At 53.8% G+C, this 16,887-nt stretch overlaps 1 protein-coding gene across 1 annotated transcript; it reads left to right on the top strand.

The window, feature by feature from the left end:
* The first annotated feature begins 402 nt into the window (after positions 1–402).
* Positions 403–7,392, top strand: MMP9 (matrix metallopeptidase 9). Its single transcript, XM_055304974.1, has 13 exons — positions 403–540; positions 1,032–1,264; positions 1,624–1,772; positions 2,067–2,195; positions 2,284–2,457; positions 2,686–2,859; positions 3,264–3,440; positions 3,525–3,680; positions 4,488–4,758; positions 4,881–5,020; positions 5,327–5,477; positions 5,590–5,693; positions 7,094–7,392. Exons 1-13 carry the CDS (start codon positions 403–405, stop codon positions 7,210–7,212), a joined length of 2,115 nt encoding a protein of 704 aa, XP_055160949.1. The 3' UTR covers positions 7,213–7,392.
* Positions 7,393–16,887: the final 9,495 nt, after the last annotated feature.

Here is a 16,887-nt window from a genome sequence, read left to right as displayed (position 1 = left end):
AGAGGCCTTGGGGAAACTTCCATCCCTTGCCCTTGGTCTGACCACTTGGGGGGTGAGCTCAGGGAGTCCTGTAGCCTTAACTCTCTCCCTTGCTTTCATTCAGTTCCCACAAGCTCTGCAGTTTGCAAAACCCAACCCTTCCCCTATGGGCCTGTGGTTTCCTGTGGGTCGGGGGTCCTGCCTGACTCGGCAGTGGGAACTGTGGGCAGGGGGTAGAGGAGGACGTGGTGTAAGTCCTTTCTTTGCCTTCTCATGCTGGGGCCGCCCCCCTCCCCAACACACCCCATCCCCTGAGTCAGCCCCTGCTTGCCAGGGAGGGGCGGGGTTACTGATTCAGTGAACAGTGCCTTCTTAAACCCCTCACAGGGTCAGCTAGTAGCTAGACACACCACTACCCTCACCATGAGCCCCAGGCAGCCCCTGGTCCTGGTGTTCCTGGTGCTGGGCTGTTGCTCTGCAGCTCCCAGACCACACAAGCCCACCGTTGTGGTCTTTCCAGGAGACCTGAGAACTAATCTCACTGACAAGCAGCTGGCAGAGGTAGGCTAATCCCTTAGTCTGGAGTTAGGGAGGGCTGGTCAGGAGTCACAGGGAGGGCATGTGGCCTGGAAGGAGATACCTTGGGGCAAGCTGGGGGTGATGGGCATGTCTGGAGAATAGAGGTGTCGAGGATCAGGCCCTGTGGGGTCCTGCAGAGGCTCTGGACAGTGATGGCCAGGAATGGCTAAAATGGGGGTGGTGGTGCATTGGAGGGTTCCAGAGTGGGCATGGGCTGGGGGTAGACAGGGCTAAATGCTAGGGAGCCCCCGAGATAGGCACGGGCCAGGGGCATCCAGGCTGGGAAGGAGCTGAGGATATCTCAGGGATATTAAGGGAGTTAATGGGTGGGTGGGCATTAGTACAGGTATCCAAGGTACCAAGTCCTGTGTAGTCGCTAGTCCCTGAGTGCCTGGACTGGACAGATGCAATCCAGCCACCTAGGGCAGAGAAAGAATCAGGGCTCTGGAATATCTTTGCTCCTCCATCCACAGGAATATCTGTTTCGCTATGGCTACACTCACGTGGCCGAGCTGAGCAACGACAAGCAGTCCCTGAGTCGCGGGCTGCGGCTTCTCCAGAGGCGCCTGGCTCTGCCTGAGACTGGAGAGCTGGACAAAACCACCCTGGAGGCCATGCGGGCCCCGCGCTGCGGCGTCCCGGACCTGGGCAAATTCCAGACCTTTGAGGGCGACCTCAAGTGGCACCACAGCGACATCACTTACTGGTGCGCGGACGGGCTCCGCGGAGGCGCGGGACCCGGGCGGGAGGGCCAGACCCCGAGCGGGCGGTGATCTCATCCTTAGGTCCCTGGGTTTAAATGGGCAGCCTGGGGCAAGTGGCTCCACCTCCGAGCCCCTGTTTCTCCTTCAGGGAAATGGGTCTCGCACGCACCCTTGAATCTTCCTGCTAGGGCCATTGTGAGCGTCCCAAGAGAAAAATGCGTCTGAGAGCGCTTTGTAGATGCAAGCGCGGAGCGCAGGGAGCACTGCGCTTGCTGAGGTCGCTGACACACCGGGTGTCCCTGCTACTGCCCCGGGCTGCGGCCTCACTTCTGACCTCTAGCCTCCCGCCTTTCCCCCCCAGGATACAAAACTACTCGGACGACTTGCCCCGCGACGTGATCGACGACGCCTTTGCCCGAGCCTTCGCGGTCTGGAGCGCGGTGACGCCGCTCACCTTCACTCGCGTGTACGGCCCCGAAGCCGACATCCTCATTCAGTTTGGTGTTAGGGGTGAGAGCGCCAGAAGGGGAAGGCCAGGAGGGTCTCGGACGGGGAGAGCGGAGGGAGGACCGCGGAGGGAGTAGGGCGGGCGGTGGACCGGCTCTGAGTCCCCGGTGCGCGCAGCCTGGCCCCGCTGGTCCCGTGCGCCCCCTCCCGCCCGGCGCCGCACAGCGCGGGGACTCGCGGCTCGGACCTCTGCTCGGGGGCGGGTCTCCGCCCACACTCGAGGCAGCGCCCTTGCGCAGCGCGCAATCTGCACAGCTGCGCTAGGCTAACGCCCTTCTTCCCCACCCGCTTCCCCAGAGCACGGAGATGGGTATCCCTTCGATGGGAAGAACGGGCTTCTGGCTCACGCCTTTCCTCCCGGCCCGGGCATTCAGGGAGACGCCCACTTCGACGATGAGGAGTTATGGACTCTGGGCAAGGGCGTCGGTGAGATCCTGAGCCGCCCCGGCCCCCACTCCCTTCTCTTTTCACACTCATCACCGGCCACCCTGACCCCGTCCCCTTCCTCCCGCAGTGGTTCCGACCCACTTCGGAAACGCAGATGGCGCCCCCTGCCACTTCCCCTTCACCTTCGAGGGCCGCTCCTACTCGGCCTGCACCACGGATGGCCGCTCCGATGACACGCCCTGGTGCAGCACCACGGCCGACTATGACACCGACCGTCGGTTCGGCTTCTGCCCCAGCGAGAGTGAGTGCGGGGTCGCGGCGGGGGTGAGCGGCGCCCACCCCTTCGAGGGGCCAGAACCCTAGAGTTTCATCCCGGCTCTGCCACTAGGGCTGTGCGGCCTGTAAGTCAGCCCCTCGTTCTCAGGGGCCAGTTTCTCATCTGTGAAATGGGTACAGGAGGGATGGAGGACACAGAGTGGGGGGTCAGTATACTCATGGCATCTTCGGGTAATTGTGTGGGTCTCCCCAGAACTCTACACCCAGGACGGCAATGGGGACGGCAAGCCCTGCGTGTTTCCGTTCACCTTCGAGGGCCGCTCCTATTCCACGTGCACCACCGACGGCCGCTCGGACGGCTACCGCTGGTGCTCCACCACCGCCGACTACGACCAGGACAAACTCTACGGCTTCTGCCCAACCCGAGGTACCTCTGCTCCGCCTGCCAGACTCAGGCCCGCCCCACTTAGTTTCGCATTGGTCCCTGAAATGGGGCTCCTCCACCCATCGGTTTGTCTCTCCACTCCACGCTGGTCCTCAGGACCACGGTGTCTCTGTCCACGGTCACAGCCCTTCGGCCTGACGTCCACGTGCCGCCCCTCCCCACCCCGCACCCCTGCGGCTTGGCCTTTTAGTCCAGCTTTGCTGCCTCTCCTGTAGTCTCCGTCGGCAGGCCCCGCCCACCACCCTAGCCCCGGCTCAGCTGCCTCCCCAGCGTCCCCTAGGCTTTTAAAATAGGACACCAGGATTATCTAGCTCCCAGTTTGGCCCGCGCCTGGTTCCTTACTGGGCCCACCCACCTGGCTCACCCAAGGCGCTTCCTGTCTCCAGTCGATTCCGCGGTGACCGGGGGCAACTCCGCTGGGGAGCCGTGTGTCTTCCCCTTCATCTTCCTGGGCAAGCAGTACTCGACGTGCACCAGGGAGGGCCGCGGAGATGGGCACCTCTGGTGCGCCACCACTTCGAACTTTGACAGAGACAAGAAGTGGGGCTTCTGCCCGGACCAAGGTGAACAGGGTTCCCAGGTTGGGGGCATTGGTGTTGGGGGAGGGAGGGCCAGGGCTCACATCCCAGGGCCTCTCTTTCCTCCAGGATACAGCCTGTTCCTTGTGGCCGCCCATGAGTTCGGCCACGCGCTGGGTTTAGATCATTCATCGGTGCCAGAAGCGCTCATGTACCCCATGTACAGCTTCACCGAGGGTCCCCCCCTGCATGAAGACGACGTGAGGGGCATCCAGCATCTGTACGGTGAGGTTGGGGGCAGGGATGGAGGAAGGGGCGGGGCTTTGTCGCAGTACCCACAATGGGGAAACGGAGGGAGGTGGGCAGGGGGGACCTCAACGTTTATCTGTGGGAAAGCCTGGGGCCAGTGGGTCCAATTGCTGCCTGGTCATTGCTTGGAGATGGTGATAAAGAGCCTAGACTCTAACCTGAGTCTAGACAGACGTGGGTTCAAAAGTCAGTCCAGCCACTTCCTGGCTAGGTGACCGTGGAAGTTACTTCACCTCTCAATTTTCTCACCTGTGAAATGGCACCTGCTCATCGGGTTGTTGGGAAGTTTGAGTGAGTTAGAATAATGCCTGACATATAGTAGACACCATATGAGTGTTTAATATTTTGTTATCATCATTTATGATCATTATTATTCCTTCATTTAAAAATGGAGATATTAAAGAATCTACTTGATTTTTTTTAAGTCAAATGAGCTAATGCGAATTTATAAAGCTCTTAGCAGTAAGTTTGGCGCTCAAAAAACACTTCTTTCCCCCCACGCTGGAGGGGGAGGGAGAGCTCCTGCATGTCCTGTGTCCGTAAGGCCCAGTGGGTTCCTACACAGCCCAGGGATTGGACAAACATGACTAGAATGAAAGGTGAATGGATGGGGGTGGGGTGGGGAATGGGCCTGTCAGTGTGATTGAGGGAAGGCAGCATCCAAAGTGAGGAGAGGGAGTGCTAAACGCCTAACTGGTGGGGTTTGGGGTGGCATATATTCCACCAGCAGAGATGTGTGCAGGAATAGAGGTATCTCATCCGGATGCCGCCGTCTCTCTCTAGGTCCTCGGCCTGAACCTGAGCCACAGCCTCCAACCGCCCAGCCCACCGCCCCGCCCACCGTCTGCGCTACTGGTCCTCCCACCACCCGCCCCTCAGAGCGCCCCACTGCTGGCCCCACAGGCCCCCCTGCAGCTGGCCCCACGGGTCCCCCCACTGCTGGCCCTTCTGAGGCCCCTACAGTGCCTGTGGATCCGGCAGAGGATATTTGCAAAGTGAACATCTTCGACGCCATCGCGGAGATCAGGAACTACTTGCATTTCTTCAAGGACGGGTGAGCGGGCTTGGATGTGTGGCTGGGGGAGGGGACTTCGAGGGGCATCTGCCTGCCCCTCTCCGCCCACTGGCCTCGGGTTCAGAATTCAGTGCCCCGCTGCTCCCTTTTCTCATTCCCAGGAAGTACTGGCGATTCTCCAAGGGCAAGGGACGCCGGGTGCAGGGCCCCTTCCTTATCACCGACACGTGGCCTGCGCTGCCCCGCAAGCTGGACTCCGCCTTTGAGGACCGGCTCACCAAGAAGACTTTCTTCTTCTCTGGTTAGTTTCCTCCTTTTTCTTCCTCCGCTCCCGCCATCCTCATCCTCGCCAATCTAGGAGGGCCAAGAGACTGAGTATAAATCCGTGAAACAGTTTACGCGGATTAGGAAAAAGGCGCCCCCTTCTGGCGCAGATCGTCACCGTCCCCTTGCACCGTCCGACGGAGCCGGTCTCCTCCGTGGGCACCGAGACTGTGGGCACCACCTCGGGCGCAGAAAGGCCTCGCTGGGTTCTTCCCTTTGACAGTCAAGAGCAATGTGTGTCCACTCCCTGCCCCTAGACCGACGTGGCTCTTCTCCCCTGCAGGGCGCCAAGTGTGGGTGTACACAGGCACGTCGGTGGTAGGCCCGAGGCGTCTGGACAAGCTGGGCCTGGGCCCGGAGGTTACCCAAGTCACCGGCGCCCTCCCGCAAGGCGGGGGTAAGGTGCTGCTGTTCAGCAGGCAGCGCTTCTGGAGGTGAGAGTCACGGCGAGCGCCGGCAGGGGGACCTCGGGCGACATCCGCCCACACCGCCCTGCAGCTCAGCACCTGTCTCTTCACCACCTGTTTCTTCACCACCTTCCTGCAGCTTCGACGTGAAGACGCAGACCGTGGATCCCAGGAGCGCCGGCTCGGTGGAACAGACGTACCCCGGGGTGCCCTTGAACACGCATGACATCTTCCAGTACCAAGGTGAGGGCTGCAGACCCGCGGGTCAGGAGCGAGTACCCCCCCCCCCACACTTCCTAGTTAGCCTGCCTCAGGTGATTGGTCAAATTCTGAAGAAGAGAAAAAAAAATCCCCTGGAGACTGAGGCAAATGCCCCAGCACAGATGAAGTTCCTTAAAAATGCAGAGACCTTTCCCAGATCATGAAGGGACACTAGGAACAACCAGAACTAGAACCCAGATATCCTGCCTCCCCATCTGGAAGCTCTTTCCCAGACAGTACAGGACACGTGGTTTGCTCGGAGGCTCATTCCCTTATTAGACAATATTTATCAAGTGCCTATAATATGCCAGGCACCCATGCTGACATGGGAAATACAGTGATTAAAAAAAAAAAAAAGACAATTTGTAACTGTATCTTTGGGCAAGTCACTGCTGCTCACGGAGCCTCATTTCCCCATCTGTAAAATGGGCATGATAGCTGGAGTTACACGTACTTTCTCTGTCTCACCACTCACATACAATCAGTTGACAAGTTCTGTTGACTCTACTAACAAAATATTCAGTTTTCACCATCTCCTTTGTAAATACTCTGTTCCAGGGTATACTGGTTGTTCAATGCCATCAGGATGTTCTCAGGAGTAGGGAATGTGTAGGAGTGCAGGGCCACAGTCCTGGGGATGACTACAAACCAGTTCCAAGGTCAAAGAAACTACTGGGATCTGATCTTCCCCTCATACCCTCCCAGCACTCCAGTGGTTCCTGCTCTGCACCACCCACCTGGCCTCTGGCTACTCTTTGAACACGTCAAGGTCACTCCTAGCTCCAGGCCTCTGTGCTTTTTGTTCCCACACTTGGAAGGTTCTCCCCCAGACCATGGCTGGGCTGCCTCCCTTTTACCCTTTGGGGCTGGGAGGCTTAGGCTACCTTTTCAAAGAGGCCTTCTCTGCCCCTCATGAGTTATTCACCTACTTGCTTTTATTTCCTTCATAGCTTTCTATGTTGTCACAGTCTCATTTATTTATTTACTTAAATGTTTGCTTGTTAATTGTCTCTCTTACCCCTTGAGAGTGCCAGCAGCAGCAGAACTGAGAGGATGCCTACGTTTTTTACTCTGCTGTATCCCCCGGTGCCTCTAACAGTGCTGAGCACTATAAATATTTGATGAAATGAATCGCTGAACACACGCATGTTGAATGAATTGTTCTGAGTACCTACTGTGTGCCAGGCTCGGTGCCAGGGCTTTGGACATTGAGGTTTTCTGCCCTCCAACATCTCTGTTGGGGTGGGGGAGACAGAGATTTCATATGAAAAGCTTGGAAAGATCTAGAAAGGGCAAGAGGGATGATTGTAAAGCTCTTGTTCTGCTTCTGTGTTTGTGGGAAGGTTGACATCACCTCCCTTGTCCTTGCTGTTCCCCTGCAGAGAAAGCCTACTTCTGCCAGGACCGCTTCTACTGGCGTGTGAATTCTCGGAATGAGGTGAACCAGGTGGAGGAAGTGGGCTACGTGACCTTTGACATTTTGCAGTGCTCTGAGGATTAGGGCTTCCCACCCTGCTTCAGCACTGCAGAGTGGATCCTATAGGGATGGTCCCAATGGGGAGGGAGCCAGTTTGCCGGACACAAACTGGTGGGTTTGTTCTGGAGGACAAGGAAGATTTGAGGTGGGCTGGGCCCCTCTTTCCACCTTCCTTTTTTGCTGGATGTTTTTAATAAACTTGAATTCTTTAACCTTGAGGAGCAGATTTCTTTAAGTATGTATGCACACATGCATGTATGTAACTGACAGACTGCTCACTATGTGCCAGGTAGTGTCCTAAGCACTTCATAAATATTAACATTCATTCTTCCTATTTGGAAGATAAAATGTGATTACTTCTATTTTACAGCTGGGAAAATGGCCAACCTATTTTTCATTCATCAAACATTTATTGAGCCCCTGAGTAGAGCCAGGCTGTGTGCTGGGCACTGAGAAAGGAGAGATGAGTTGGACTATGTTTCTGTCCTCAAGGACCTCTTGGGGTCCTCCAACTTTACGTAAACAAGAGTACCCTCACAACTTGCTTAAAATGCAGACTCCAGGCTCAGTCCCTGAAGAATCTCGCTCAGTTACCAGAGCGATTCTTTGTCTGGTGGGGGTGGGATCACACTTGAAGAGTGTGCAGCGTGTGGCTCTTTATCCTAGAATAATGGTGTGTGTATGCGATGCTGTATGTCGTGGTTGAAGTCAGGGAACATTTCTCAGCTCAGATGACTTCTGAACTTGAACTGAACCTGGAAAGATGGCAAGAGTTTCTTTCTATGCAAGTAGGACTGTCTTCCTAAAGGATAATTTTTACCACAAGCCATTAAACCTAAAAATGTGCCTACTCTATCTCTCACACACATGTGCACAAAACAACAGACAGAGGGACACTGCAGTATGGCTCGTATAGTGAGGCAACATCCTAAGTGTGCAGAGGTCAGGCAGTGAGTAAATGGAGTATGGATTATATACACAATGATAGATAGTAGCCACCCCTAGTTCAATGCTGAGTCAGGGCCAGGCACGGTTTCATGCGCTTTATGTGTTAACACAGCTAATCCTTTAAACAACCCAGAAGACAGGTACTACTTTTACCTTATGAGTATGATTGCCATCATCCCCTTCCCCTGTTTGACAGATGAGGTAACTGAGGCTCACAGAATTACATAGCTCAGAGGAAGTCCCATGGCTGGTGAGCGGTGGCAGTGGGATTTGACTGTGGGCTCTTGAGGCAAATGCCTGGGAGAAGAGAAAAAGCAGGGGGTGCTTGGGGGAACTACAAATGGCTGAGAACTCTAATATGTGGTTTTAGGAGGTAGATAGCAGGGGGGCAGAGAGGATTCTGGAACGGTTGAGGTAGGAATGGTGGTCTGGACCAGATGAGACAAGGTATGAATGCCAGGCTGAGGAGCATGGATGTGATTCCACAGGACAGCAGAGGGACTTGAGGGTTGGGGTAGGTGAACAGAAGTGATGGGCTTGTTCAGATTTGATTGTCTTCTGGACTCAGGCCCAAGTGAGAATTTGAGGGACTCAGAGGACTTCCTCCCGAGCTTCCTTTGGGTGGACTCAACCCTACCTCATCCATTTCTTACCGAGGAATGACCCATAACGACCCATTTCCATGGGCATACCCACATTCCTTAATAGGTCTTATTTAAAGCCCCTCTGAACCTCAGTCTCTCTCTAGATACTGTTGCATTTCTCTACCTCTCACCCCATCCACAGTAAAACTTCTCCAAAGAACAATCTCCACTCACTATCTCCACTTCAATTTTCATTTTCTCTGCAACCATTTCCAGCCTGACTCCCACCCCACTATACTACTGAAATCATTCTCTTCAAAGCCACCTATGAACATGCGACAGGCACTCTGTGCTCATCCTACATGTCTCTCAGCTTGTTTGACACCATCGGTAATGCCATTCTCCCCCAAATTTTTCTTGACTCAGTTTCTGGAGGACATTCCTGGTTCTCCCCACCTCACTGGCTGGATCTTCCTCTTTCTAACCTCTAGATGATAGCATAGCATACCCTCGTGCTCAATCCTTGGACTTCTCTGTGTATACTGCTTCCCTGTGATTTTTTTTTAAAGATTTATTTATTTATCCATGTGCAACACAGAGAGAGACAGAGAGAGGCAGAGACACAGGCAGAGGGAGAAGCAGGCTCCATGCAGGGAGCCCGACGTGGGACTCTATCCCGGGTGTCCAGGATCACGCCCCGGGCTGCAGGCAGCGCTAAACCTAAACGGATGCGTCACCGGGGCTGCCCTGCTTCCCTGTGATCTTACCCAGCCTTACAGTTTTATGTATCTCTACTAAAGACTCCAAAGTTTAAGTCCCCAGGCTTAATCTCTCCCCTGAGCTCCTGACTTATATGTTCAAGGGCTGACTCTCATGATCCTTAGGTGCTTCTTAGGGTTCTCAACCTAACAGGTCCAACTGAACTCTTGGGATCCACTTTCTGAACATGTTCTCTGTCTATCATACTACCTCGATAAAGATGACATCATCTGCTCCCAATCAGTCTTAGAACCTGATCAGTCCTAAAATCTAGGTGTCAGTTAAACTCCTTATTCTTGTAGTTTCTCAACCTGGGCACTATTGACATATTGGGCTAGATAATTTTTTAGTTGTGGGAAACATCATAGGAATGTTTGGTGTCTTCCTCTAGGGGGTAGTGGGATCATGGACAGACAGCAGACCCACTCAGAATCAGTGCTCCTCTCCCTACATTGGGTCCCAGTGTGGGAGTGGAGTGCAGGGAGGTGATGGAGAACCCATGGCTCCTGGCCAGGTCGACCTGGTGCAAGCCTAGATGGCACAAATGGCATCTACTCCCTTGATGTCCGTAACACTGCCCTCCAGTTCTGACAATCAGAAATGCCTCTGAACATTGCCAGGTGTTCCCTGTTGGGCAACACTAACCCCAGTTGAGAACTATTGCTCTAATATAATAAACATATAGACAAGTCCACATGTCATAAGTGTACATTTCAATAAATTTCCACATACCGAACACAACTGTGTAACCAACATCCAGATCAAAAAACATAATCAGCATCCTAAAAGCCCCTCTGCTGCTCCCTCGCAATTGCTACTCCTCCACTCCAAGAGTTATCACCGATACTTCTAACAGCTTAGACAGATTTGACTAGTTTCTACTTTAAATGGTATTTTACAGGGATCCCTGGGTGGCGCAGCGGTTTGGCGCCTGCCTTTGGCCCAGGGCGTGATCCTGGAGACCCGGGATCGAATCCCACATCGGGCTCCTGGTGCATGGAGCCTGCTTCTCCCTCTGCCTGTGTCTCTGCCTCTCTCTCTCTCTCTGTGACTATCATAAATAAATATAAATAAATAAATGGTATTTTACAGTATGTACTCTTGCATCTGGCTTCTTCTGCTCAAGGTCCCACTATTTATCCATTTATTTTTTATTTATGCATTTTATGGTTAATGGGTATTTGGGTAGTTCCCAATTTGAGGCTATTATGAGTAATGCTCCTATACACATTCTTGTAACCTTTTGGTAAACATGGGCAGCCATTTTCCAGGGCATACACCTCGTATATCTAGTACAGCAATTAATGATGCAGTTAGAAATGTAATTGAGCAATTGCATAGGTAGAAGTAGGATATTGTATATTCAAATATATTAAATCTTACTTATTCATACAAGTGGCTTGGCAGAGCACATACCTAGGAGAGGAATTGCTGGGAAGACAGGTATATGCATGTTCAGCTTGAGCAGATATGATCAAACAATTTTCCAGAGTGGTTCTGCCCATCTGTACTCTCACCAGCAATGTGTGACAGTTTTCAGGAGTCCTTTTTGACTCCTCTTTCCCACCCATGCAACGTCCAATTCAGCAACAGGTTTTGTAGATTCTACTTCTAAAACATACCTTGAATGGGATGACTGCCACCACTCTACTCTGGCTTTTACCACTTCTGACATGGGGGTCTACAGGAACCTCCTACCTAGACTCCCAGTTTCCACTCTTGCTCTTAGTTGGGTCTTCACAAGTCAGATCACATCACTCTTCTGCTCAAGAACTTTCAAAGGCTCCTCTCTGAAGCCTTCAAGAGAGCACATGACTTGCCCTCCTCCCCTCCCTCATCTCCTATCATTCTCACCTCTGTTCACTCTATTCCATACACACTGGCCTTCTTGCTGCTCCCTGAACAGTCCAGGCTCCTTTTCAGCCCGGGGCCTTTCCACTTGCTATGTTCTCTGCCGGAGAGCTCTTCCCTCAGATCTTTGCATAGCTGGCTCCTTCTCATCAGGGAGGTTTCAGTTACAATATCACATCTTCTGAGGGATCTTCTCAGACCACCGTCTAAACTAGTCCTTCCCCCTGGTCGTCATCCCTGGGCCCTATTTCTTTTTTCCTTAACATATACCAGAATCTCAAATTATCTTGACTGTGCGTTTGCTCGCTTATGATCTTTCTCCCCTCACTCCTTATTAGGATTTAAGCCATACCAGGGCAGGAAGCCAGTCAGTGCTGTATCCCCAGTGCCTAGTACCGTTGCCTGAAACACAGGAACACTGTCAAGATGCGTTGAATGAATGAGTGAATAAATCCCAGGTGTTTAGGAGACTCCAGCGCAGGTGGGCCTGGGCTCCGGGAGCCACACACTAGGGCCTCCAGTGTAGGGATGGTTCACAGGTGCGGGTGCGATCCTCAGGAGCTTCCTAGACTTGAGAGCCCAGGGACTTGGAGCGCAATGGCCAGGTTCTGCGGCTCAGCGCAGCGGGCACTAGGACCCTGAGCGGCGCGGCGCCCGGTGGGGGGCGGCGGACGGGGGGGAATCCGCTCTTTCTGTCTGCTGAGCCGGGCTGCGGCCACTTGTGCGATCTGGGCCCGTACCGCCGCCGCCCGGCCCCTTTCCGCACTATGAGCCGCAGGTTCACAGTCACCTCACTGCCCCCCGCGGCGCCCGCCGCGACCCCTGACTTCGAGTCCCACCCGCAGCCGGCAGCCAAGCTCCGCCACCTCTCTGGAGGAGACGCCAAAGGTAGAGGCCGCAGGGGGCGGGGCCTGCCGGAGGGGGCGGGGCGAGAGAGGAGGCGGGGCCATGGGAAGCGGGGCTTCTTTTGGAAAGGGCTAGGCCGGGGCTGGGCGTGGGGTGGTCTCAGCCCAGGGCGGGACGAGGGAGAGGAGCTGGGACCTAGCAGGGAGGGCAGGAGCCCGGGTGGGAAGTGGCGGGGGGAGGGGCCAGAGCCGAGGTGGGCGGGGCACAGCGAAGGGGGTGGGGCTCTAGGCAAAGGGGCGGACCTCGGGATGGAGGGGCAGTCGAAGGAGGGCTGACCTGGAGGGCACTAAAGGGGCGGGGCCAACTCGGGTAAGGGGCGTATCCAGAGGGGAGGAGGTGAAACCAAGGAAAGGGGAGGGCCCCATGATTAAATGCTGGGTTCAAAGGCAATGGGAGGAGGCAGGACTATCTCTGTTTGGGGGCAGAAAAGGGCGGGACCAGAGAGGAAGAGGTCGTGCCGGGAAGATAGGGGTGGGGTCGAGGGCGGGAGGTAAAATGAGTCCGGGACGCTAGGGCTGGTGCTTGGCTCTGCAGGTGATTGGTGCCTGGAGGATCTTACTAACCTCCCTGGACGTCGCGACAGAGCCCGGGGATCCCGGGAAGGAGATGGGAGAAAGAGAAGCTACTTTTGGGCAGCTAGATCTTGGCAGGATTCTGTGGGGTCTCCAGTCTCGAGCCTTGGAGACCCACTTAGGTTCCTCTGCTCCAGCTCCAGAAGAGGGTTGGGTGGAGCAAGCTCAGGCGAGATTGGAGGCGTGCTCCTGGAGGACCCATTGCTGTTGTCTTGTAATGGAAGTTACATGCAGGCTAAAGAAGAGGGGAGGTAAAGGGTCCTTTTAGCTTTCGGTGTATCCTGGATGCACTCACAGTCTCCTCCGAGGGGGCACTTATCAGGGGTCCCCTTCCTGGTGCTGAGCCCCTCAGGTCTGCAAGAAACGGCGAATCGGCTTGATGTGGCCCCAGCACGGGGAGGAGGAAGAGCCTCCCCGGGCCGCCAGGGGTCGCTGCTGAGCCGCAGGTGAGCTGACTGCAGCAAAACTAAGCACCAACAGCCCTGGAGGGGGCATTTTACGGGTTTCTTTGGTGAACTCCCTCGTTGTGTAGATGAGCAAACCGAGGCCTAGGTTTCCGCAGACCTCCAGCCCCTGAACCGACCGCTTCCTGGACGTGGCCCTTGGGATTTCCTGGGCTCTTTCTATTCTCCGTGTTTCCCCATAAACTGCCTCCTTTCTCATCCCCCCCCCTCATTTTCATGAATATCCTTTCCATCCGTACAGTTTCAAAAGTCAGAACTCCAGGAGCTATTCTCGATGCTTCCTTTTCTTTTCTCACCGGATGGAATAGGTCCTCACATTGTGGTCAACCCACCCCCAACACTAATCCTGAATCTGTTCCATCTCTCTTCCGGTAACTGTCACTCTACAAGCCTCCATCATTTCTCGCACCGCCAGGGCCATGGCCTCAGCCTCCTAACTGGTCAGCTTGCCTCAGATCCTGTCCTAACCATCCTCCACACAAGCTCCCTGTCGCTTTTAGGATAAAGACCAATGCAGTTGTCTGTCATTCAGACTCTTTCCTCATCTGCTCCCAAGGCATACCTATCTGTGTTCATCTTTCCACCTCCATTAGCCAGGGGAACTCCTACTCACTCTGTAGGTTATGGCTCATTTCACCTCTCCTGAAAACCTTTTTCACTTTCCTTTGCTTCCAGGCAGAGGCAGTCATTCCTCTCCTGCCCACCCACTGCACCATTAGAGCCCATGTCCCAGTGGACTTGTGTGGCTCCTGTAAGTCACAAGCAGGGACCATATCCTTTTATCTTTGTGTTCAAAGTTCCATGCCCATAGCCTGGCACTTAGTAGGTGCTTACTGTTTGTCAGATGAGAAGGGGAGTGGCTGTAAGCTCCTGCTTCTCCTACTCTTGCCCACTCTCCTCTCGTTCCCTATCCGCTGGCTTGAGAATAAGATGGCCAGTCTCTCATTCCCTGGTGACTGACAGATTCACATTCCCAGGCTCCTGCATGTTGAGGTAAAATATGGCTCCCAGTTTTGGATATGCAGGTATGTGTGTGCAAGCTGGATGTGAATCTGGAATACTGTGTGCTTGTGGCAGAGGCAGTGTGTGTGTATCTTTGTGTGTCCTGAGGGAGGAGCATCCCACATGAGCTCTGATGACCTGTGGGGCAGTCAGTGAGTCAGTGCTTGTGTGTGTCACTGTCTTCCAGTGTGTTGATGGGCATGTTGATATGTGTATTCATTTGTCTGTCATGTGGGGTGGGTACCTGTGTGCATGAGTTTATTAAAGTTTCATCTTGAGAATTATTTGGGTGATTTTTAACATCTTTGGCCCTGAGGGGTGCCTCCAGCACTTCCTCCTGGGTAGGTCACTGCATGGGGGTGGGTAGACAAGGGTTCCTTAGGGGCAACAAAATCTGGTGATGTCTTTCCCACAGCTGTTCTTGCATCAGTCCTCTGGTCCCAAGTAGATGCTTTCCTCACCCCTTGTCCTCACCCAGACCCATGGGGAGAAATGACAGCATGTGGAGGATGGGGAAGGGTTGGGAGACGTTTGGGAGGTCACTTGTGTATGAGCATTATCTTTAATTCTGGACCAATGGGGTGGAGTTTGCCCTTGGAAGTGCCTCCTGCTGCCAGGGGATCAGCTGTAGTGGGAACCTAACTGATGGGGGTGAAAGAAGCAAGTCAGAGGCTGATTCTTGAATCCACCATTAATCCTGGGCTGCAGCCCCCATACCTTAGTTTCGTAACCTGTAGTATAGGGAAGTTAATAATGATTTGGCTGGTTAGAAGTGGATCTGGGGTCAGTTGTTACAACTCTGAGCTATTCCCACATCTCTTTATACCTCTTTTCACTGTCCCCCAGTTTCTGAAGGAGCAAGACAGGGCACTGGGCCTGTTAAGACTAACAGGAGTTGAGATGTGTTCCCATGCATGAGAAGGAGCTGACTTATGCTAGGGGGATGGAGCAAGACCATAAGATAGCCCATCCCTGCTCTAGCTCAAGCTCTGTGGTGTCGCCTTGGGCATGTTGCTTCCACTGTCTGAGCCTCAGTTTCCTCATCTGTAGTATAAAGGAGTTGAACAGGAAGCTATCTGAGGGTCATTGTAGCCATAAAGATGCTAAGATTCTTTGATGATCTAGAAGGGTGAAGTTCTCTGCCTCCCCCATACTCAAACCTCATGTTTCTGTCTATCTGTAAATTGGGAAGAATGACACTGAGTTATTCATATAAATATCTGATCTGGAGATCGCCAGTCTGTTCAGGTTGTTCTCCAATCACCCCCTTTTCAAGCCGGGACTCAGAACCTCACTGCCCAGTACCTCAGCCCAAGGTGAGCCCCGGGAATCTCCATGGCAACAAACTGGTTATGAACGGGGCTGCAGTTGCCATGGTGACGGGCTGCTCTCTCTCTCTCTCTCTCTCTCTCTCTCTCTCTCTCTCATCCCCCTCATCTCCCCTCCCCTCTTCTCAATGAACCAGAGCGATCTGTGGGCACCAGCTTTCCAGGTGGGGTGGGGGTGGGGGGTGGTGCAGTGAGAAGGGGGTCCAGATTGAGAAAGAAGAAAGATGGGTTGAATCTGTAGGGGAATGGGGGGCTGTTGGGGTGCCATTGCCATGGTGACAGGGCTGCAGCCTGTTAATTAAGCCCCCGGTTGCCACGGAGATGATGGTGGTTGACGTGCTCTGCGGCGAGCCCTGTGTGTGTGGGGTGTGCTGTGCGCTGGACTCATCAATTCACTGTGAGGGTTTTGGGTCTGGAGGACAGGCATGTAGTTTGGGAGAGGAGTGAAAGAGGGAATTCAGGGCCTTGGCTCCAGGAGGACAGCTGGGGTGGGTGGGTTAGGTCATGGGGGTAATAATATGCAGATAAGGATGGGTAGAGATTGAGCCATGAGGAGGAACACTACGTCTACCTCCTATGGAAAGAAGACCCAGTCAGGTGGCTCCAGCTTCCTCCAAATGGCCTTATATCCTGGGTCAGTGGTTGGAGCCCTGGGCTGGAGGTCAGGGAGCTGGATTCTAGTCCCCAGTCTGCCACAAGTTTACCCCATGAAGAAATTTGTACCTTTTCATTTCTAGACTTAAATTTTCCCATAAATGAGGGATGGCAAAAAATAATTTATAAAGTCTCTTCCAGTTCCCACATCCTGACACTTAGGCAGCTTCCCTGAAACCCTTTTCTCTCTGTGAAATGCATGGTGGGAGAAGAGTGAACTTTAGACATTCAGAATTCAGAAACAGAACCCTTCCCAACTCTGCATCTTGTGTTGATAGAATGAGAGAGTTTCCCTAGCCCTCGATCTTCCTAGTGCTCTGGGTGGAGATAGGATGCTGAGCCATGTTCCTGGGGCTCAGAGCTGAGGGTCACCTTACTGGTGACCTTACTGGCTGAGACCAGGCTGGCAGTGCAGGTAGTACCTGCAATGGTGTTTTCTCAAAGCCTCACTGCAGAGGGTTGGCCTGAAAAGCCAGAGTAAGGACCACTCTCCTTGAGAAGTAGGAGCATTACTTGAAGGTATAGGCTCTCCCTCTGGGGCTGTTTCCTTACTTGGTCTTGGCTCCTCAGGGAGGGCTCCAAGGCTTTAGTCTGAAATAAATGGAGAGAGCACTAAAGGCTCTCAGAGTGA

The sequence above is a fragment of the Nyctereutes procyonoides genome, unplaced genomic scaffold (genome assembly GCF_905146905.1).
Source record: "Nyctereutes procyonoides isolate TBG_1078 unplaced genomic scaffold, NYPRO_anot_genome, whole genome shotgun sequence".
NCBI lineage: Eukaryota > Metazoa > Chordata > Mammalia > Carnivora > Canidae > Nyctereutes > Nyctereutes procyonoides.
Note: the sequence above shows the minus strand (reverse complement) of the source record. Positions and strands in the feature narration are given on the sequence as shown.

Coding starts and splice junctions, on each gene's coding strand:
- MMP9 (XM_055304974.1), top strand. CDS start 403: ATGAGCCCCAGGCAGCCCCTGGTCCTGGTGTTCCTGGTGCTGGGCTGT. Junction 2,458..2,685: donor CGGCTTCTGCCCCAGCGAGA/GTGAGTGCGGGG, acceptor GGGTCTCCCCAG/AACTCTACACCCAGGACGGC. Junction 5,021..5,326: donor GAAGACTTTCTTCTTCTCTG/GTTAGTTTCCTC, acceptor TCTCCCCTGCAG/GGCGCCAAGTGTGGGTGTAC.